The 23,521-nt window shown below is 39.5% G+C and overlaps 1 protein-coding gene across 1 annotated transcript in view; it reads right to left on the reverse strand.

The window, feature by feature from the left end:
- diaph2 (diaphanous-related formin 2) overlaps positions 1-23,521 on the reverse strand; it is a 382,471-nt gene that overhangs the window by 261,536 nt on the left and 97,414 nt on the right. The window contains exons 6-10 of the mRNA XM_008276280.1: positions 22,527-22,666; positions 8,409-8,483; positions 8,228-8,297; positions 7,341-7,477; positions 2,624-2,825 (exon numbers count right to left, since the gene is read on the reverse strand). Coding sequence (XP_008274502.1) covers positions 2,624-2,825; positions 7,341-7,477; positions 8,228-8,297; positions 8,409-8,483; positions 22,527-22,666 — 624 coding nt within the window. The remainder of the gene's footprint in view (positions 1-2,623; positions 2,826-7,340; positions 7,478-8,227; positions 8,298-8,408; positions 8,484-22,526; positions 22,667-23,521) is intronic.

Consider the following 23,521-nt stretch of genomic DNA (forward strand, 5'->3'; position numbering starts at 1 on the left):
ATGTTTAGTCTCTGTGGTATCATTGTTCATTTTGGAGTGATCATTTGGTGTTAAGGTTTAGTTTTTTTTCCAAAACCAAAATTATTATGCAAGGATGAGAGGAAAAGGTGTAAAGAAAGAAAGAGACTTGACGAAAGATGGGAAAAAGTACAGGTCTGCTGTGTCTATCGACTAAATGTGCATTATTAATGGATTTATTGGTGTAGAAAAAGCCTCAGCTTGTGTGTGTATGTGTGTGGTAGGGGTGTGTGTGCGATGGGTGGTTGGAGGAGGGAGGGTTAAGAGGAAATCGCTGATGAATTATAATGAGCTGTAAGGTGTTTCAGGGGAGCGAGCCGAGGATAAGACAGTTTTCCTTGGACAGACAATCGATACTGGGCTGAAGGATTCCCATGGACAATGTGAAACGCTGCCGACTGAAACCTTGACCCTGTACTCTTGGCTTGTATGCGTTATTAATAAGAGTCACAACAATGCTGATTCTGTGTGGTTTCCTGAGTCTGTTTCATTATTTTTCAGGGTTAAAAATGCTGTTTAGTTTGCCCACATTAAAACAAACAGACACACCAGCAGGAAAGCAAATCAATCTGCAGCAAGCGATCGCTCCACGTAATGTCACCTGAACACAACAAACTACTTATTACTTATTTGTACTTGTTGTTCTAATGTTTATGTTTATACAACTCATTTTAAATCATATATTGTTAGAGTTACAATCAAAACAATACAAACCATTCAACCCAATTGTCTTTTTTTTTGTTTTTCTTGCATTTTAGCCTTGAGAAAAGCAATGCAAAAGCGACCCGGAGTGAAGAGCATTAGGTTTTGTTACTGTAGCAACAGTACAACAAGCGTGTTTGTTAGCCAGTTTTGAGAGAGAAAAAAAATGCATGCTGTTATGCGATACAGATAAGATAGTGTATTTTCCCTTGGGAGAGCACAAGCTTGTTGCAGTAAAAGATGCACCGCAACTGAGTATGTGTCACCAGTGCCATGTACCAGAAACATGGAAGTTTGAGAAAAGCTTGAGGGCCTCGAAATAAGATCTGTGCACTGAAATCCTGACATTTTACTGCATCCACCAGAGGCCAGATACATAAAAGAAACTCCACCAAATCTTCACAGAATTTATCTGAGTGAAGAAAGCCATGGAGCTCATGAAAAATTCTTTCTCTTCTCCTGCATACAGATTCATAGTTACATCAAGCACCTCAAACATACCTCAGTCATGTATTGTAGAGTAGGAACCGGTCAAGCTGGGGGTGGGTGCATTATCTGTATTAGGTTTAGAGAGCTGCAGTGGTGCCATGAGGGGGGGTAGGGGAGCTTCCAAACATCGTAATTAAAAGTGGCACTGCCGGGACGGTTTTAAAGTTGAAATGCAGAGTTTCCCTCGTGCTCGGTAGACAAGCATAGCCTGAACCACGGTAAAACACATTTTAATCACATTAGCAAAGTGTAGTTCTGTAGCCCATCACAGGTTTTGGATAAAAAGTCTATTAATTTCCTGGAACCCCCTGCATCAGCAAAGCATTTTAATTTACTTCACAATTAGCAGGGCTTCATTTCATTAACGGCAAAATTTAAAGGAAAAACAACAGCCTCCTAATAAAAGAATATCTACTTTCTCTTCCACCGTCCGCCTCATCAGTTTCCTTCATGACTTTTCCTTCATGACTTCTCAATCCCTGCAGCTAAAGTAATTCCTTAAGTAATTCCCTGCATTCGGCTTCCCAAAAACATGTTTTAAGTGGTGTTGTTATTGCCGTTATATAGTTGTGTTTTTTTTTCTTCCTGCTGCTGGAGAATACTAGCGAAAATGAGGAGAGGTATGGTGTTTTAGTTGCCCTTTCACACTGAGTCCTATGAGACCCAACTTGACAGCAACATGGAAAAAAGCAAGGTGAAGCATTTGTAGGATGTGAGAAAAAAAATTGAGTATGGCAGTGAAAGGAAAAGAAAAATGCGAGAAAGAAAGAAGGGAGGCAAAAAATCATGAAGGGAACTCAACATCGTTTTTTTTTCTTTATCATTATAAGTTTTCTGGTGTTCCCAAAAAGAACGGGTGGATTCAGAAGAGGCGCACAACGAAGCAGGTGTTTTTGTTTAAAGCGGCGGCAATGGAGCTCTGAGTGCATTTCAACGTCCCTGCGATTACATCCCATAATGTGCTGGAGGTGATGTAAGGTTGACAAGTGGACACAAAAGCACAGGAAGAGAGAAAAAAAACAAAAAACATATAAGGACAGCTGAGGTGGAGGTACAATAGTTCCCTGAGTGGCATAACTGTCAATTTGCCTGCATCAAACATGATCCTAATGACAAAAACAGAATTTGGGTGAGTGACACTGTGCCAAGTTTCTGTCCGCCGTACACGGCAAAACACCTGCTTTTGGTAATCGGTTGCGAGCTTCTTTTTTAGAGTTTGCATAGTTTGAATTGGTGTGTACGACATCCTGAAAATTACAGTCAAATTGTACCACGACACGACAGTCTGCTGTAGAGTATCAGTGGTTACTGTACTGGATATTTGATCAGCCACCAAGCCATGAAGGTCACTTTTATCCATCAATGGAAATAATCAAATAAAAGGGCAGCAATGACTGTATGCTGAATATTAAGGAGTGATGTTAAGAGTTTTCTCTTGCTTTTTCTCTCTCCCTTTCACTGTGTGTGTGTGTGTGTGTGTGTACGTGTGTGTCGTGTGTCCCCTGACCTGGAGCTGCTGGGCCTCGTGGTTCTCCAGTCCTTCCACAATTGGAGCAAATCTCTCTTTATTGTTCCTCTCTGCAGCAATTGTCATGGCAGCTAGAATCTTATCCAGGCTGGAAGAAAACAGAGAACGGGGAGCAGGCAAACACAAAAGTCAACAAACACTTTTATCACCTCACTGACAGGACATTAACTCACAATTTTCAGCTCAAACGCCAAGCATCTTATCTCCCCCTATGTGTTGGTGTGGACATTTACTCGGCCGGTCTTTGGTCACTCTGACAAATGCTACTGCTTTCCATCTCTTTGTATGCAATCGAGTCAATTATTGCCGCAGTATCCAATTTTGGCTTCATCTTGCGGTTACTAAGGTGATGCAAAGACAACAACAGGGTTTTACTGCAAATGTGTTCAGTTGTCAAAGCAACTGTGGTAGAGTGTATTTGGATAGGTGAGAAAGGGTGCAAATTATTGCAGCGGCTGCCAGACTAATGTTCAAACACACCTATTGAGAAAGTAAGCAAATTAGAGTACTCGCAAGGGCTCAAGGCAGCCCGGCTTAATAGCGCGTTGGACAAATTCAACCTCTAAATTGTGAATGAAAGAGGAATTCAGTGCTACACATAAACACACACACAGGACTGCAATAAAAGTAAATTGATGCCTTATGAGCAGCTACGCGAGCAGTGATTTACAATATGCGTGCGCAATAATTGGCAGCAGGTGGTCTCTTTCACTGCAAGGCCATAGTGGCTATTTTAAAATTCATAAGTTGAGAAACGGAACAGCTCCTCTATCCTCAACGGTCCCGCTCTCAGGAGTACAAAAGAGCTCTTAGCCTGATCTACAAGTTCCCCTTGCTGTTCCAATAAATAAGTTAAGGAATAAAATAAGAAATCGCAGTAGACCGAATGTGAAAACGGCAGTTTATTCGTGCGCAAACATGTGTAATCACACATGCCATCTAAAGCTGTTGTTTCCACTTTTATTACCATGAAACAATCCGAAGAAAAAAAAAACACTTTAAAGTTGAAAAAAAAACACCAGAAGTTGATTTGATAGCGAGAGAGATCATATGCTCGACCAGGAAGACTCTATATGCGAAGTAATCCTGACATGGAGATAAATGAAAGGGCCACGCTCTGTGATAGAGGTTATAAAGTCACAGACACACACAGGGAGCTGCATACTGAGCAGCTTTAAAGCCAGTTCAGACGACGCTTCAAAACAGCCAAGATAGATCTGCTTAACTTGTCGTGTTCCCTTTTGATGCTGTCAGCTGAAGTGGGTGTTGAACATGAGCCAGCGTCACCACACTGGTTGGCGGAGAAGTTTCTGAGCGAAAAAAGTGACACCTCAGCTCCTTTGGCTGTCATTTCTACAGGATGCGGACATTTTAATGCAAGGCTAAGATCATGGCAAAGATCTCCGTGTTTACTTGAACACATCTCGAATACTTTGAGTGAGGAAAGAGAGAAAGAGAGAGAGAGAGAGAGAGAGAGAGAGAGAGAGAGAGAGAAACTGAGAGACTGAGAGAGAGAAAGAGAGCGTTTGAATTAGCTCTACACCCGGTATCGGCTCAAAATAGTAGTGGTGTGTGTGTTTGTATGCAAGCAGCAAGTCTGTGTCTGTGTGTTGAAGTGGTGACTGAACAGAACATGGGTCTAATTATTCATTCACTGCATCAATGCATTGATTATATAAAGACTCAAGTGCATCTATCTGCAAAAGTCATGATTGAATCGAGTCGAGCTCACTTCAGCGATGATCTACATTAACTAAAACGATTTGAGTCAAACTGTGATTAGTTGTCTGTATTTTAACTTCCCAAAGAAATAGAACTTCCATCAAAGTAATAACCTGTTAAGACACCATTTAGATCCATAACAGCTCTGGAGGCTTCAGTGGGTTTTGCTATGTAGCCTAATGTTGGGATTTTTTAAGATCTCTTTCTACAGCAGACATTTTGACATGTCAAAGTAGGGAAAAGCATTACTGTAATTAATCAGAAACAATGAAGGCAGGGTCTTTATAGTTTTATCAGTGTCCAGGCATTGTGCATCCAGGCTCAATAGCATCCTTTAATGGATTACTTGAATGGAACGGAGTCACTGCTAACCGTCATACCATCACGTGTTTTTCCTGCTATGAAACATAAAAGTGCTTCCTGTGAAAAAAAGGTCCATTAAGGAACAAGCACCCCATGCAGTTACACTAAACATTTTAGATGTATTTGCATAGATTTATGCTGTTAAATGAAAGTGCTCGACACCCAGATGTTTAAAGACCATAAAAGTATTGCAAAAATATGAAAAAATAATATAATGCAATATTCATTTCAGTTCTTTGTATGTACCATCTGGTGATACATACAGGCTTACTTTAGAGTAAACATCTGTTTAACGGACATATACATATTCAGCGGATGGATATGCATTTTTAGGAGCAGTTACTGAATATAATTCTTAAAAACCGTTTTGGAAACCGTGCATAGTCAGGGTCAGAGCTACAAGCACAGAGGCCTATTTAGATGGTCAGAGATATGAGACACATTGCTGAACTCAGCTTCTCCAACAGAATTTGTGGGTTTGTTTATTTCCACCACTGCATACAGACTGACTTTGAAGTGCCATTGTTATTCCAGTCTGGCCCTGTGGGAAACAATAAAAAACACTCCCCTAAATCCAATTTATAAGCTGTCAGCCAGGTTGTGTCTGTGGCAAACTACGCTGAGTTCAACACATTAAAAGAGACTAAACTGTATCATCTCACCATGTGACCCAACACATTTCTGCACTGTCTGAAGTCATGTGTAAATGCAGCATATGCTCACAGTGTAGGGGTGTAGCGATAGATGCCTTTCCATCCTGAACTGTTCGGTATGCAACATTCAGTTCGGTATGAAATTTCCTTTGGAGCGGTACAACTTGTGAGCCGAACAATTAGTGTCGGACGTGTATTTATATCTACATATATGTATATGCACTCCTTGGGCAGGAAATTGTAAAGCAAAAGCTGCTCCCACAACATTTTGACAGTGTACCAGTTGGTGTCCTTCAGGCAAAAAAATGCTAGCAGAGTTAAACTGGGCAGACACTGTGCCAATTTTACTAAACAGGTACATGCTGAGTTTGCTTTTTAATCAGAATTCCTGTGACTTTCTGCCCACACTGTACTGGTCAATCAAAGCCATTTGGAGCTCACAATAAACACAGACACTTTTCTTCTTTGACCAAGATGGCTATGTCTGCAGTGAAGATTAGAGCATTTTATTATCCTCTCATAATTGTACCAATATGCAATATAAAGTCCTTCTATGGAAGCAGCAAAACCAGAACTAGAGAGAACTCAAAAATATATTTTTGCAGTATAAAACAGTTATAATATTGATATGATATGATATATGATATGATATTTGAATTTACTTCACAAAAACAGAAAAAACCTGGACTCAACAAGTACATTTATGTCCACAGGTGTTACTCACACAAGATAAAATGGTGTCTACACATATTAATGATACCTTACAACTTTCTAAATGTGTTTCCATGTCTGTCCCCTGTCTGCTCCGTGTGCACACAGCCTGCACTTCAACCCAGTTCAGCTGCCACATGACTGTTGGTCACAGCACAGTGTGCTGCTATTTTTAACATAATCTGGTTCGTGAAAATGTTTAGTTTCTTGTTGACTATGTGAATAAAGCATGTGGAATATAGTGAACTGGATGGAATATCACAATTTTTGCATGTACATTAGGTACATTTTCCCCAAAGGAAGGCTATGGTAAATAATGTAATTTGGGGATTTATTTAATTTTTTTTCTGGTCTGGATGTTAATTGTGAATATGTTGCACTTGTGATTATGGACAATTTTAGATTTATTTATTTTACAATTGAGAGTAAACAGCTTAGAGTCCTTTTAGTGAAAGTATGTAGCCTTTAAGCACTTAAACTGTAAGGATGTAAGAAAAGCATTCTTAAAAGTAATTACACACTTTTCAATAAATACAAATATAAATACAAGCTTTGTATACCGTTAAACCCATATCACAGTGGGTAAACATAAACGCATAGGGTGCAATTTCTGTATGAGTACATGTCACCAAGTGGGAAAATACTGAAGCAAAAGTAATAATGCATTGTTTACAGAAAGCAGCCTTCTCCTTTCCTCTTGCTATTTCAGAAACATTAGTAAGTGAGAATATAGCAGAGTGGGACTGCGTGTCTTTCATAGCTACGTTTCATTTTTTGCCATCAGTCAGGACGGTATAACGCAGTGTTGCACTGTGTCCATGAGAAAAATAAGAAAATATGAGTTTTGTCACTCAATTTTGAATACTAAAACACTGCCTAACAACTCTGAATAAAGCACAGGCAAAAATACTTATAGGGTCAGCTGACTCATCTCACCAAAACAAGCAAATTGAGGTCTGCTAAATAAATGTATCAAACAGATTGTATGTCTTTGAGATTGTTGGAGAACTGCTCTTGATGACTGACCGCCAAAATGTGACAAACTCATCTAATTTTAGACTTTATGAAGGTGACGGACTGGGTATTTTGTAGGTTATTTATACATGTGTGAATATGATTATGACAAATGACTGGATAAAATGAATTCAACTTACATGTTTTCCTCTCCAATGATACAGAAAGCAGACAGAATTTTCACAATCTCTGTCATCATGTTGGTCTGTTTGGGGTCAATCGCTCGAGCCAACAGCAACAAGCTTCGTTCATCTCCCAAGATCCTTTGCAGTCCATACTGTGAAATAAAAGAGGTGAGGTGGGACAGAGAATAGGTCCGTTGGGTATAAATTAATGAGAGCATCTGCATTCAAAGAGAACTTTCCTTCCAAATAAAAAATGTATTACACAAAAAAGCGCTAATGTACCTAAGTTATAGTTAGCCTTAATTTTCTTTTAAGGAGGGACAACGAGGCCATGGGAGAAAATGGAGAGGATGATGAATTAATTCAATTCAGGACAGGACTATAGGGACAAATACTTATAGTCTCCTGCACCTTTTAGTCTCCCCACAACTGAAGGAATGGGTTGAGATGACCGCATGTGGGGATTAACTCAAAGAGAAGCTATATCAATAGTTCATCTATCCCTGAAATGTGTGCCACTTTTGAGAAATGAGCCAGACCTTCCCAAAAAGGATAATTAAAAGATGTGAGACCGTGGGCTTGAAATGGTAAAATTAGCTTTGCTTTACTCTCCCACTATCCCAAGCTTGTCAGAGTCCAGATTCAAATCAGGTGTAGAGTCCTGGTCACCTGAGCTACTATTAGACCTCTCTCAAATGCTTAATTCAAGTGTGCTATGAGGGATGTCTGTCCTTGCTTTTTACTTATTTGTAAACTACATTTAACCTTCAACTACTGAATTACAACGTAATTAATTAGTTTTGCATCCAAGTAATATAATTTCATGTCAGCATGCTGACATCAAATGAGATCATTACTGAAGGAATCAAGTAAGTGCATCATGTTTTCTTTAGCATACAAACCTTATTGTTCATGAAAGCCTTCAAGCACTGGATGAGTTTATGCTGGTTCCGTTTATCAATATTCTCTTGCCTGGAAAGAAAAAAACAATAATAAAGGAGAATAGAAAATATTGTGATTGTGTGATTAGAGTCTGGTGGTGAGAAATAACACAGAGATGTAATGTCATTTGAGGTAACTCACTGTTTCTTGTCCAGCAGCTTCTCCAGAGCGTCCAGGAGAAGGCCAAGACCCTCATGACCGAAGTTATTAACCCAACTAGAAAGAAAACACAGACACACAAAAAAAAATCAGATCACCCAATACAAAATTATTATCCCCCTGCTGGTTCACATATAAGCCGGGGACACAAGCACAAACAACATTAACCCAAAGGAAATCAGTCATTCAGACTAATATCAGAGGTTTAACACTTAACTGGATAAATTGACTGTTGTAGTGGTTTTTAATTCCTAACAAGGAGCGGTGCAAATCAAAAACCACCCTGCCCTTTTCCCGACACTGAATACAGTCGGAATCGGTTTGAATTTAAACTGCACCCATTTACAAGCAAATGAACACCCATCCATCTTAACTAGTGTTCCCATCGCTAAGCAGTTTGTATCCTGGCCCCCCTGTGAGCTGCTATGCTACTGTGCCAAAAGATTAAGCAATGCAAGAAAGATAACACTGTAATCGATAATGGATCGCGAGAGATAATTGGCTATAAACCACAGCGTATCAGGAGACAGCAAATGATCCAGTGCAGATGAGCCCGTTTGTCTAAGCCAGGAGAGGAGAGAGGCAGCAGGAGGTGGGAGGGACAGTGTGGTCACAGCCAGATTATGTCATTAGCATTACTTGTTTTCCGGCTCCTAACTGTCAATAACGCAAAATACATGGCGCAATTTTCTGACATTAACAGGGCATAAGTCGATAATTTATCCCGCCTTTTTGACAATGATTTGAAATAATAATGGTTTGAGTATTAAAGCCATTTGTATTGACTCAGTGAGTCGAAGGAGCCCCTCAATTAGGGATGAGATGCATTAGCCTGAGGCAACTAGCGAAGTTGAGGTGAGGTCTTTCTTTGATCTGTGTCTAAATTAGCACGCGCAACAACCACCCCACCCCCAACCTACCATTACTCAAATTTCATTAGCAGACAAGCACAGCCAATTTATAAGTTCTAAATATTTACTGTTGTGTATAATGATGATCTGTTTTCTTAATAAAAACAAAACATCATAATGCTTTATAAATGTCTTTATAAATGTCTGTTTACCAAGAGTCTTCCAATTTGAATGTTTTCTTCCAGCATGTATTTTGCACATGCTGAAGGCCATAAAAGAGATGAAAGAACAAACTGTCTCATTTTACTGCAGAATAACAATGCAGTTGTATATATTTGTGATACAGAGATGGCAGGAGTAAATGAAAGACTGGGACAACAAAGAGGGAAATGAGGCGACATGGCTGAGGGAGCACAATTCACAAAGTCCACAATCTTTGTTTATGCTCCTTAGTAATGACGGATAATGTCAGCCTCTGGAGACAAGGAAACCGGACCAATATTTGTGAAGAGAAATTTTGTTCATTACACAGCGTCACATGGGATTTTGGGGGACGTTGTGTAACATCAGTAAGGTATGTGAGAACTTTCATACATGTAAGCAAAAGCAAACCATCCACTGATTGACTGTGACCAGCACACACTGAGTGGAAAAACTACTGCAGCAGTCGGAGAAAGTCAGAATTCACTTTACTACGTATTTACTCAAAATGCAAAACATTTGTTTACACCAAAGCTCCAGCCTCAAAAATAAAAACCCATTCTACAGTTCTCCTATCGGCATTTAGTTGAGATTTTGTTGATGTTATGATCCATTTTTTTAGGTCCACGGTGTGCTCTGACACATTTATGTGTAGCGATCAACATTTTCTCACACTCCTGGTGTTTTCAGGCACCCTAAGGGCAGGACTGGTATGCTTTGATTGCAAATGCTGTATCCATGCCGAATCTATCAAGTGCGAGCTAAAAACTTGAATTAATATTAATCTAAAACAAACAAAATCACATGCACCAACAGTTGTAATATGTAAATTGGAAATTTTGCAACAGATGTTTGTGGAAAGTGTCTGGTGTCTGCTCCGTGTTTGCCTTCTCTGTAATACTGTTTGACTGTTCCGGAGTAGACATAAAAGAAAGGAGGGACTGGGATTGTGTGTGCACTAAGTTTTTCATCAAAAATGCACGTCTTGCTGCAGGTTGCAACATAATGCGGTCCTCCTCAAGGTTTTTAAGTCACTAAATGTTTTGAGTCCTCCCTGCATCCCAGACTGTCTATCATTTTCTGTCCCCTCACGTATACCCTTAGGTCCTCTACTGCTTGCCTTCTAAACGCCCCTGAAGTTACCACAAAGACAATGAAAGATGGCACTTCTATAGTGTTGTCCCGAGGCTATGAAATGCCCTCTCTCTCTTCATCAGGGGAACTGCTTCAATGGACAGCATACCATTACAACACAAATAACAATGCAGACTCTTCTAGTAGTGGAACACTTGTAGAATTAATAACTTTACTACTCACTCGTTCTACCTGCACCTCATAAAAACATCCTTTATTCAAACACATGACAAGAATAAGAAGCCAATATTATCATAAGCAGCTTTTTTTTTTAAAAAACCAACAAGCATTTCTTTACAGGAGGTTACACAGGAAGCTTGTATTGTGGATGTACATTTTGGTCAAATATAAGGTACTATAACATCAAAGGAACAAGGGATCAAATCCTTCCTTTATCAGTCTCTTCTCCTAATGTGGGCATACATCCAAGGATTTCATTAACTTGGGAGAGAACTTGTTCATCTAATATTGATGGCTATAATCCTCTAGTTAAGTGCCACCAAATTGTGTTACTTTCTGCAATCATGTATATTCCGCAGGCAAAATGAAAAATTCATGGTCGGTCTTAGGGAAGCAATTTCTTATTTTATATTTTGTGTTATTTCTGCTGGCTTGACGCAATTATGCCGTTGCTAAGTTTACTGCTATAAAATGTATGCATTGAAAAATCTCACAGTTTATTCCAGAAACATGCCTTCACACATAAACAAGATGCTTACTAGAGAGATGTGTGCTCCATAAACAACATTTCAGCCTCATCAAAAGTCTATTATGCTGTGGACTTTTCTCAACGTCGCTGTTAACTTATTACGGCAGGAGTCAAAATGTTTTGCAGTGAGACGATCATATGTCTTCCTGTCAAATAGCATTTGTTTCCCCCAAAAGAGCAAAAGACATTACTGGCTTTCTCACATGTGGTGCCATAACAAATGTAGTTATGCATGAAGAAATGCTACATCAATCCATACGTCAATTCAATTTCTGTACTGCTTATCTTGTTCACTGTCACAAGGGTCTGGAGCCCATCCCAGAATGCATTTCAAAAGACGAAGGATGAACTCTGGAAAGGTCACAGTTCATTGCAGGACAAACACATGTAGATGGACTGAGAGGGAGAAACCTCCTTGCTATAAGGTAAATAACACACGTATATTACCATGTGTGCAACAAGGGCGGCTGTGGTTCAGGTGGTAGAGCGCTTGTCCTCTGATCATAAGGTTGGCAATTCAATCCCCCGTGTGAATGAGAAAACATTGTAAAGCGCTTCGAGTGCCGCTAAGGTAGAAAAGCGAGATATAAGTGCAGACTATTTGCCAATATAGGTGTTGATGAATTACAATAGTGAGCCTGCTGTAAATAAAAACTATGACGAACAATGAATCACCTCCACCTCCGTCATTCAGTCTTGAAATAACTCACTTCACTAAGACAAAAGCCACAAACTAAACAAGTTGGAAAGTCATTGTGGTCACCAAACTGTGATATCAGAGAAAGCAGAGTGGTCGAGTTCAAGGGAATACAAGCAGTTACAATGCTTATAGTATTGTATATTCCTAAAATAGAGGACAAGCTATCATAGCAGAAAGTGTGGAAAAGAAGGTAAAAGGTGTGTGTAGGGTTCTACAAACACTTGGCAAGGGAAATGTTAGAACATGATGAAAAGATTACTCTGCATCACCAATCGCAGTAAGTGACTCGGCGGCGGCGAACACAGCACGAGGCAGACACTGTCTCAGTCTTTCTGTTTGACTGATCACTGGTCTCGTGTTTAGATGGCTTGTGTGTGCATTGATTTCAGTCTATAGACCAGTTTTATTATTTTATCAGGGTTAGGTGGGGAGCTTTATTACTGAAAGCTTCTGTGCAAGTGCAATATCTTTCATATTGTATTACAGGCCGAGCCGTACAACTGTCCCTCTGTGGGACCACTGACTTATTCAGTGCAACAGAATTCCAATTGAGGCCCAATGTGCCATGCAACAAATAGGTCTGAACAATATAGCTTGAAACCAAGCACCACCAGTGTCTGCTTAGTGATTTACCATGCCAAACATGGAGCTACATTACACTCTGATCAATTTAATAGTCAGCTAAAATGACTATAATGCACAGGGCATATCAAATAACAGATATTAGGTATAAAATATTAACTATGCTTTTGTTCATCACATCCTGAAGAGTACTATATCTGACAAAAAAAAAGTTAAGAGCAACAACTGTTTTGTGTTAAAGTGTCCTTTGTAGCTTTATACTATTTGAATAAACTGAGAAAAAAAAAAAAAAAAGACAACAAAACTTTCAGTCTGACAGGCTGTGGACCTTAATGTTAAATCACAAAAATTAAATTACAAACAAACAAACAAACAAACAAATAAATAAATAAATGTGTTACCAGGACTGAACGGTGCTAAAAGCGGTAACAGAACTCTGTGTTCAATACTAGGTTCAAATTAAGGTCATTCTTACCCCAAACATCTTTAAAAAAAAAAGAAAAGAAAATCAGCATCTGACACAATCTACAGCAACCCTGATAGACAAGACACAATAAAATGTCTAATTCTTTTCTTATTCGACATTCTATCCAGTGCTGTTTTAAATACACAAAAACAAGTCAAGCCAGACATCCCACGAGGTTATAATTCTCTTTGCACTACACGGTACAAGACACACAAAAAAAAACAATTTGCTCTTCTTAGATCCTGCACACGAGTGGGACAAAAGACTGTAATGTTTGAAATACTGAGGCTCAGATATACTCGGAGCTTTATGCTACCGTTTACTGACCAACTGATGTTTTTTGATTCAGGGCTGACACCATTACTGATTATTACCAATTAAAGAGATCAATAACCAAGATTTGGAATCGACATTTGCAGTGAAAATTAAAATGTTAGTGTCAAAATTTAGAGTAACACAAAAATCCAACACAAAACTTCATTGAAATATCTTTTTTTTCCCCAGTGTTTTAGGTATGTTTAATTAAAACAGAACTCATAACTTATATCCTTCAGTGTTATTAAGCTAGTGTTCATGACACACAGCCAGACAGCACTGTGAGAGGGACATTAACGCCCGCTCACAGCAGAGTAGTGACAACATAGAGAGGGGTATCTGCATGCTTCCAAAGAAATGCATCTTTAAACAAACCTATTTTATCAGAAACCATTACAAAACAACAATAAAAAGGATACCAACGATCAGAACAATGCTGAATATCTGATCCAATAATGGCCAAAATAAGTAATCAGTCGACCTCCAGACTAGCACGCAGTAATAAGACATAACATTGTGGCCACCTCTGCATTAAATACTGTTGGTCCTTCACATGTCAACAGAGCAGCTTCTTCCCACTGAGGCATGGACTCTACAAGACCTCTGAAGGCATCCTGTGGTATCTGGAACCATGACCTTAGCAGCAGATGGAGCCGACGTGGAGCAGACCCGTTCCAGTACATCCCCTAACTTCCTGTTGCCGGTTCACGCTTCGTACCTCCTCAGACCACTGTCGGTAAATGCTCGCCACTGCTGAGCGGGAGCGGCCCACAAGCGTTGCCATTTGGGAGACGATCCGACCCAGTCGTCTGGCCATGTTTTGGCCCTTCTCAAAGTCTGTCGGGTCTGAACGCTTGTCCAATTCTCCTGCACCCAGTACGCTGACCGCAAGTGCTCCCAGACCCTAACATGCGCCGCCTTTCCAAGATGATCACTTCTATTCACTTCATTTGTGAGTGGTCGAGTTTTGGCTCATTGGTGTAGAATGTTAGAGAACTGAAGTGTTGGACCTGTTGCTACTGGACCAACAAACCCTCCTATACAGCATCCAAACACCATAACAAGGTGGTTATAATATAATATTGTAGAGGGAGTTGACGCATTCATCCTATATCCTAATGAAACCACATAAAGCAAATCCTCACTGACACACACACACACACACACACACACACACACAGGCAGGGCATCGGCAGTACGTATCAGTTACAAAAAAAAAAAGAAAAAAAGATTTAAAACCTTTATAAAGTTCTCCAACTCAAGCACACAATGTATCCTCTGTTGCTTGGTTGACCCTTATGCATGGTGACCTTCACCTCACACACAAGTGAGTGAAATACTGAAAAGACTGCGAATAGATAAGGAAGAACCACGGAAAAACTGCCAAGAAACTACTGGAATGCATCGAGTACAAAGGACACAATGTGAATCCAGCATTTATACACACAAAGGCATTCTGAGCCAAACTCGTTGACCTGTGCTCTCCCTGTAAGAGAACAATCAACAGACATGTTTCATATGTAACTCCAGCTAACACGCACTCGCTCCAACCAGGCTGTCATTCCACTTAACACCTCAGATAATATCTCAGGTCTCCAGTTGCTGCACAATATCTTAAATGTAAGGTGTTTACAGCAGAGCACGTAATGGCTGTGTGTACTATACAGATAAACAGGTTAAGAGAGTAGTTTCACTGCAACTTTTTTTTTTTTTATAAGAATATAACAAAAAAGCTGCATTGAGTTACAGCAGCGGTACCATTTTCAGAACCAACTGGGGTGGTACTGTTGTTTGATATTGGTGCTGAAGCAAGTAACAAAGTCTGAGAGCAATATATCTGGTGTCAGCACTCCACGAATGTGATTTCTGGTGTAGCCAAGCGAGCACAGCATAGGGAACAATGCGGTGCTCAGAAGGAGCAGTTTGCACTACTGTTTGAGTCTCGGCTTGATTTCAAAACGTGGCTTCAACAAAGACTGAGAATATACTACATAAATGAATGTGGAACGGAACCTACTTGCATGTGTGTGTGTGAGAAAAGAGTGTGAGATTAAAGAAGGGAAATCTCTATCAGTACTAAATTAACTATTATGCACAGACAGCTGACAGCACACCATGTTCCCTGGATGCTTTGAAATGACCCACCACTGAGTGCAGCAACACTTGAAATTTCTAATTATCCCCTTAGCAACATCATAGATTCCTACACAATATTCTCCACTGTTCAGTTTAATGGTCAAATAGGCCTTTTTTATGTACAACAATTTGAATGTTCAGTATCATGTAAGTCTATATGTGTTGTGGAAGATTAGAGAACAGCTCTTCAGGTTTGATGTAACGTATCTGCACATTCCTCAGGTTTCTGTAAAGACGAGTTTCATTTTTCAGAGAGGAGAAGGAAATGCAATGGCAAGCATTTCTCTGAGAGAACTGATTCTGTTTTCAAAGTCATAAAGTTGCCATTTTGTGCAACCTTTTGTTGCTGGCACCTTTAACAGAAGATGTATCTGTGTCCGAGAACCTCCAAGAATGTGTGTGCCAGAATTTGTGCTATTATTTAATATCTGCAGAGAGAACTAGTAAAACATTAGGACAGCTCTACAGCTCTACTAAATTCTGGAGCAGACAAGATGACTTTTGTTGGTTAGGAGAGGTGATAAATGCTTTTATTCCTGGGCATAAAAGCAGAAACAAATACGTGTCACTCTGAGACTTTTGGACAGATTGAAAGACTTCCTGCTCATATGTTTGCTGAATATAGCTTCAGGTCACATGGAATTCTGGGTTACAACCCACACAGAAAATCGTTGTCTAGAATTTTTTAAATACAGTATTTTTAGCATTACAATAACATGCATACCAATGATTTCAAACTGTAAAAATTCCACCATGTCACATATTGTAGTGTGTCCGAGGGTATTACATATGCTCCAAAATTTACGCCGTGACCGAGAAATAATGGATATTAAGAAACACTAAGAAAAGGACAATCATTAGAGATTTATATGGCACTTATTCCCTTTATGTGTCAGTTATTTCCTATAGTGGATGGAAATAATTTCCAGCTAAATCAATATGAAATTCAAATCAGATATTTCTGAATTATGTATGCATCACTCTGGGGCTGTAACAGATATGGCTATCTTGGAGGTCAACAGATGGTGTCATAAAATGAAATAGGCATCACTCTTAAAATATACTCAGACACTGAGGACATTTATGTCTCCAAAATCATTTCCATTGCCTCTGAGGAAGAAGGGCAAACATCGACTCTGAAGTCAGCCGCAAGGGTAAAAACTAGTTAACTTGCTCATTTCTGACTGCTTGTCACGTCCATTGAAGACTGTGTTATCGCATTCATGCCAAATTTAACAGTCAAATAAAACTGACTCTTCGAAACCAGAATGATTTTACCATTCTGAACAGTAAAAGACAAATCGTTTTAAATATTTAATTTATTATTTCTAGAATTGCACAAGACCAGGGAAACTTGTGCCTACAAACTTCTCTTAAACATTTATGTAATTTGCAAATCTTTAAAGTCTTGTTTCTCCTTGACGAGGGGCAAAGCAAACTTTGTTCAGGACTGGAGGGTGGTTGAGAGCGGTTTATAATAACACTTGGAGCCTAGAAAGTACAGTCTCACAGCAAAGTGCAAAGAAAATTACCCCGCTGGAAAGCCTCCACTCCCACTTTACTTCTCTGTTGAGGCAGCAGCCGCGACATATTTTGTGTCCTTAACAGCTTCAGTTTCCGGATATCTTATGTATCTTCTTTTTCCATCCTCGTCTCTTCATGGAGGATGTTAAAACTTGATCGTCATGGCAGGGAATCAAATTGCTATTTTTTTTTTCTCTCTTTCCATTATTCTACGATTTGATGGGAAGAAATGGTGCTTGATCTGGAAAGTTCAAAGGAGTCGGGCTGTCATGTGTCCTGACGTAGCTCATCCTCCTGAACTTCACTAAGGACATCTGGGTTTTTTTGTATTTTTTTTAAATGCTATATTTAAAAAATTCAAATTGACATGGAGCCTGATTAAGCTTACAAAGGCACTATCCGGAGTAACAAAGTGAATACAGAGGATCAATTATGGATGATTCACTGCAATATTTCCACATCAAAAATGACAGAGTTGAAACAGTTATTAATCTCTGTGAAGAATCTATGTCAGACAGAACTGGCTCACTGATGTCTACCGTATCTAAACCCCTCACACAAGTATCATTCATCAGTGCAGCGTTAACTCGTTGCAGATGTATCGAGACCCGCTATTCACACTTTGCGCTTGTGCCAGACAAGATTTCAGGCCTAAGCTGTCGAGGGGTAATGCGCAACCTGTGAGACGTTTAGATGCTCAAATTTGTCTCAACAGTCACAACAGCAGACGGACAGATGGGTATGCTCCTTTGTGCTGGTGTTAATTAGCTTCCGAACACACAGTAGACAGAAAAGGCCAAGGGAGGAAGAGTCAACGGTATAAGAGTGCCAGTTAGCTACTACTTTTAAAACTTGTATGCCAAGGGAGTGGCTTTTTTGACACCTCATAATTGTCCTGATTTTTACAGAGGTTTTGCCACACGTGTAAAATGTGGTACATTTATTAACTGTCCAAGAGATGTTTTACCATTTCAATCAAAAGCATGACAACACAAAACCTTAACAGTCTCAGAACATTGTTTCAGATCATTTAAATGTTTCATTGTGACTATTAAACATACAGATTATGACATGATAGGGTACAGGAATCTTATTTCCTTGCAGTCCTTTTGCCAAGATTTATTATATATTACATGAGGAGCACCACCACTGTACTTAGAGGAAATGTCAGTGTTTCTCAGGTGGTGTTCAGTGCCTTGTCATCCTGGGCATTAGGACAGACAGTCAACAGGACGAGCAACTTTATGTTAGCAGGCAAGCAACTCCAGAGCTCGTAAAAAGCCCATTACCACTGTTCCATGCAACCCTCAGTGCTCAGCTACAAGCATTCAACTGAGAAAAGCTGGTGAGACTGATTCAGACTCGGAGACACTCTGTGTGGCAGAGCAGCGAGATCATCACAACAACCCACACCTTGAGTATACAGACACAGAGAGAAACCCCGGTGTCAGCAAATGTCTCCCACCTCCACAAAAAGACCCCGCAAGAAAATGCTACAGAGAAAATGTCTGACTTGTACCATGAAGATTTCATATAATGAAAAGTTAGGAGCCCAGTTCAATTTTGCTTAAATATGTCTCAGGGATCTGAGAACTAGCAGATCTAATATGTAAGTCACTGTCGGGATTTGACAGAGTCATAGTGTAATGCTGAGGGCCAAACAGAAGGAACTCAAAAGTCTGGGCACTGGATGTTTGCTCCTGTGCCCAAAACCACTAAAACTACTCTCCTAGTTTTATATTGGAAACTCTATTAATGGAGCAGGAGCTGAGTTAGATTCAGAGGAAGCTTTACTCTGCTGCTTCAAATCCCCCCCAAAAAGTAGAGTATGTCTGGTCATGCAAAAACTAAATGTAAACATACATCATACAAAGTAGATGAGCTTTTGCTTTAGTGACTGTGTGTGTTTAGACTTTAAAATGGATCTTATCACTGTTTAAAAATGCACAAAAAGAGAAGGAAGCTGTGAAATGAACAAGAAAAAGAAGGACGGCCTGAAAAACCCCAGGATTTCTTTCCCACTAAATGAGAAAATAAGAGGGCTGTAATTTTCTGTAAGTTGGCATCTCACTTCATGTCAGTGGATTAAGAAATTAATGAAAAGTGGCTAGTCAATCTGACACTTCTAAATTAAGAAGCGAGTATCCAAATGACAAAATTAAAAGGGGGAGAATGAAGTAGAGGATAAATAATTGGCTGGGGAAATTTTGACAGAAAGAGAAGTGCAAAACATGGCAGCTGAGGAGAAGAGAGTGGAAACAGAGAAGGCAGTGGATGCTCCAGGCAATGCCATCTGTGGGTGGATCGGCAAAGGCTGCATGCCACACACCTGTGTGGGACTGCCTGAGAGATAAGGCCCTCAGCACAATGGCCCTGTGGCCACCTGTGCTGCCAAACAGGTGCACAGCCCAGCCAATTAAACTATTAGACAAACACAGGCCTCTGGGAGCAAATTAGCAGGTTGCCCAAACACCAGTGGAAAACAAAAAGCAGTGGTAAGCACTCACTGTGAAGAACAACAACACTTTGATGAGGAGACTTTCATTTCAGTGTGCAGCATTAAGTTTTATGCTACATGAAACGACGTACTGGTTATAATTTCATATAAATGCATAAATTTGACACATAAAAATTTCCCCTGTGTGTCGAGACAAACCCCTTATTAGTGATTTTGTATAAATGAATGTAATATTGCTAAGCATGCATTAAAGATCAATATCCAAATGACACTAATATTTCTTGAGTCATCAATTCATTATGCATTCAGGTAGCAAGCAGTCAGCGGGGCTGCCTGTGAGAAGACACGCTGCACTCACTTGTCAGAGCTCAAGATTATTAATCATGTAAGCTGTTATTTCAAAATCAACAAGTCTGGGATTACATGAAAAGCCCGAAGCAACTGAGAAAGCCTAAATCCACAGAAGAACTGAGGCAAGTTCTCCAAGACGCTTGGAACAACATACCTGCCAAATACTTCGAACAACTGAGCGTTAGGAGAATTGGTGCTGTTTCAGATGCAAAGTGTGGTCGCACAAATATTGATTCCTTTTGAATTTTCTGTTTACTGCACTTTGTATGAGCTTAACTGATAAATACATAATAGTCAAGGCATAATTTTTGGAATCCACCGTGTACTTTTTCAGCCTGAAACTTCTGCACAGTAGCATACTCAGAATTTGGTACCATAAAAGACAGATTCTTTCTACACATAAATGGCTGAGAAATAAGGGCACTGACTTTAACATTCTGCTTTAGATTGTTTGAACACAGCCAAGACAATCTCACACAAAGTTTGTCTGGCCTTTTCAACTATGAGAAAACTGGAATATAAAAAAGTAACCAGCTGGTGGCAATATGTCTGTATTCTGCAGAGATGGGACTTGTCTCTGCAATAAGAAATACTGTTTGGGGTCACAAAACTAGAAGGTGCAAGCATATCTCAGTGTGTCTCAATTGTTACAAGTAAGTTTTTCACAATTTTGCAAATTTCATCAAATCTAGAATAAATATATTAATTTAGTTCCCCAAAATATCAATGTTTAAAGCAGCCAAGACGATCATTATTCTGAGGTGCAAACAAGAATGTACTCTCCTGGCACCTTCTTCATAGTTACTTTCCGTATATGATAACATCCCAACATACTGTACAAAGGTTACATTAACATACTGGAGACAAATGCAAACTTCCTGTGTGTCGTGATCCATAACAATTAAATATATTCATATTAATTAGAGGTAACCTTATCCATGCTTCAAGAAAAATAGTCAGCCCCCTTCCCCAGGAGAGAAATGATAAGAGGCGTAAAAGACATGCAGGGGACCGGTGTTAGTCAACACTGCCACAGTCCTCAACACACACACCAAAAGGTGGCTCCCTGGATGGGCTCAGCCATCCGTGGGAGGCGACTCCTTCATAAAGCACGGGTCCCTCATATGCTGGTCAAAGGTTCAGCCGTTTAAAAACACCCACAGGGCAAGCCTGGCCTCAGTTATACCCCCTCGGCACCAGTTGGCCTTTCTTAGTGGAAAGGCTGACTTGACTCCCCACAGCTCGCTGGAAGATTGTGGACACTGACTTCACAGCTCCGCAGTCACCCAAGGGATAATTACTCAGTTACTTAGCTATTCATACTGCTATGCTAGATACTGTATGTTAAATGTGAATTTATGTTAGGCTGGTAGGTCAATCATACACACACACACACACACACACATATATGTATATACTGGACATACTAATGTTGTCTTGTTGGCCAACTGAATATCTTTGTGCATCCATTCAAACCATCATTTCAGGTGGATGATTTTCTCTCCTCAGTATACAGAGGGTTTGTTTGAGCACCTTTTGTTTGGTGAATGTGCATGAACTTAGCAAGACCACACAGCTCTGTAGCTTTGGCTTCCAAATGAGTTGATACAGGAATACAACCACAATGCTGGTAGTGCCACACAGATTAAATAAAAGCTCCTCTGGGGCCTATGCTGGCAGGTCCTTTCACTGTAGGCAGGGTCAACATGAAAATGTATTCCACTTATCCAATGACCATTTAATATGCACTACTCATTGGTTCACATTAAGAAACATCTCCTCAACAGTGGGCTGGTAAATAATTTAGACGATCTGCTGTCACTAAGGGTTCTTTCGCACTAGTGGGACCAAATTAAAATTGAAGATCTCATTTACAGGACAGAAGGCTGAGACTTTGGGTAGCGAGCAGAGGCAAGGCTACAAAAATCAGTAAGGCCTTCTAATGAATGACTCAAGAGTCGAGCAAAGCTCTGGAGAAAGTGAAGGAAAAAAATCGAACATTATTATTATTAATTTTATTTTTTTCATATAGCTTTATAGTAGATTAAAGAAAAGAAAAGAAAAGAAAAGAAAAGAAAAGAAAAGAAAAGAAAAGAAAAGAAAAGAAAAGAAAAGACGAGATTTCGTTGATTAGAGGCAGGTCATACACATGACACAAAACCACATGTGCTTATTAAGAATTGCTGGGTTTCTATTGGGGAAAACCAGACTTTATATCTATTAAGCATGAAGGAATAAACTGCATAAGTTATCAAGTTCAGCTTTAGCATATTCTGTGCACATATATCCAAGGCCCTATTCATACTCAGCAACTAAGCACATTTTCATTAAAGACAACTTTTAGTGCCAGCCATCCCTGTTGATGCTGAAGTACACTATCTACAGCTGTGTACATCTATCGTGTGGGCTAGTAGTTTGTTCAAATGGATACTTTAATGCCGTAGTGCCTCGAGGAAAACTCTGTAGAAAACCTCCCAAAAATAATGGCAAAGTGACGTAATGTAAATGTACAGTGTGCACACAACGTTAAATGTAAAATCAAAATCCTTCATAGTAAAATTATGTATCATTGTGCTAGCAAAAGTACTCCAAAAAGCTATAGTTTTTCTTAAATATCATTCAAACGCTTCACACTGAACAAGGTACGGTTAGTGAAAAATGTTAGTTACTAACCTGACAGGGTTACTTGTGAGAGACACTCGGAGGGATTCCAGGCAATTGAGCAGCTTTTCTTCCGTGATGCCAGAACGCAGTTCATGGACATATTCCTGGGATGAAAGGGTACACTCATGCTTGCTGTTCCTGAGTCCACCCTGCAAACAAAATATGAGGGAGACAATTTTTAGATTAGCAGCCTATACTTTAACTTCAGCACATAGAGTAATGTGAATAATTTGTTTTTTTTTTTTAAACACACAATTGAAGGGACATGAATGTATAATTTGCTTTAACATATTCCTGTATAGACAGAATGGCTAAAGGAACCATTACCAGCCAAAGAAATCTAAAAAAAGAAAGAAAGAAAGAAAATTAAAAAAAGAAAAACTGTTTATTCTAAATATGCCAAAAATCTATAAATAAACTCACTAATACCACAAAGGGGACTTTATATGAAGTAATACAAGTATGTGTAGTTGTTGAAATTTTTTTGACTTAATATTTGGATTCTTACAATGGTATTAGCAATAAAAGCTAGCCATGATGTCTGCGTTCCATAAAAAACAAAAAATCTGCCTGCCAATTTCTGCTTCTTCTCAATCAGCCAAGGCCCTAATGATGGATTGTAGTCTCAGAGACACAGGCTTTACAAGCTATCTGCAGCAGCTCCTGCTTGAAGTAAATGGATTCTTGTGTATAATCTCCACAGGGATGTGTTGCTACACTGATGCTTACACAACTTGTGACTACACACACACACACTTTCAGCACAAGGGGGAAACATACGTCCACATTCTTAACACTGTACTATACATTGAGCTACAGCTGGATTCCAAAGTCACCAACTGAGTGAATCTATTGTTAGCCTGGCATCATTTCCAAACAGCCCTGCAATCAACAAATAAACTGAAGAATACAAATGTCAAATAGATTAATTCTTCTTCCATTAGAAGCTGCATGAACAAATCAGTGCTAATTAAGTCATTTCATGATTCTATTGTTAAAATGAC

The sequence above is a fragment of the Stegastes partitus genome, unplaced genomic scaffold (assembly GCF_000690725.1).
Source record: "Stegastes partitus isolate 25-593 unplaced genomic scaffold, Stegastes_partitus-1.0.2 Scaffold2, whole genome shotgun sequence".
Taxonomy (NCBI): domain Eukaryota; kingdom Metazoa; phylum Chordata; class Actinopteri; family Pomacentridae; genus Stegastes; species Stegastes partitus.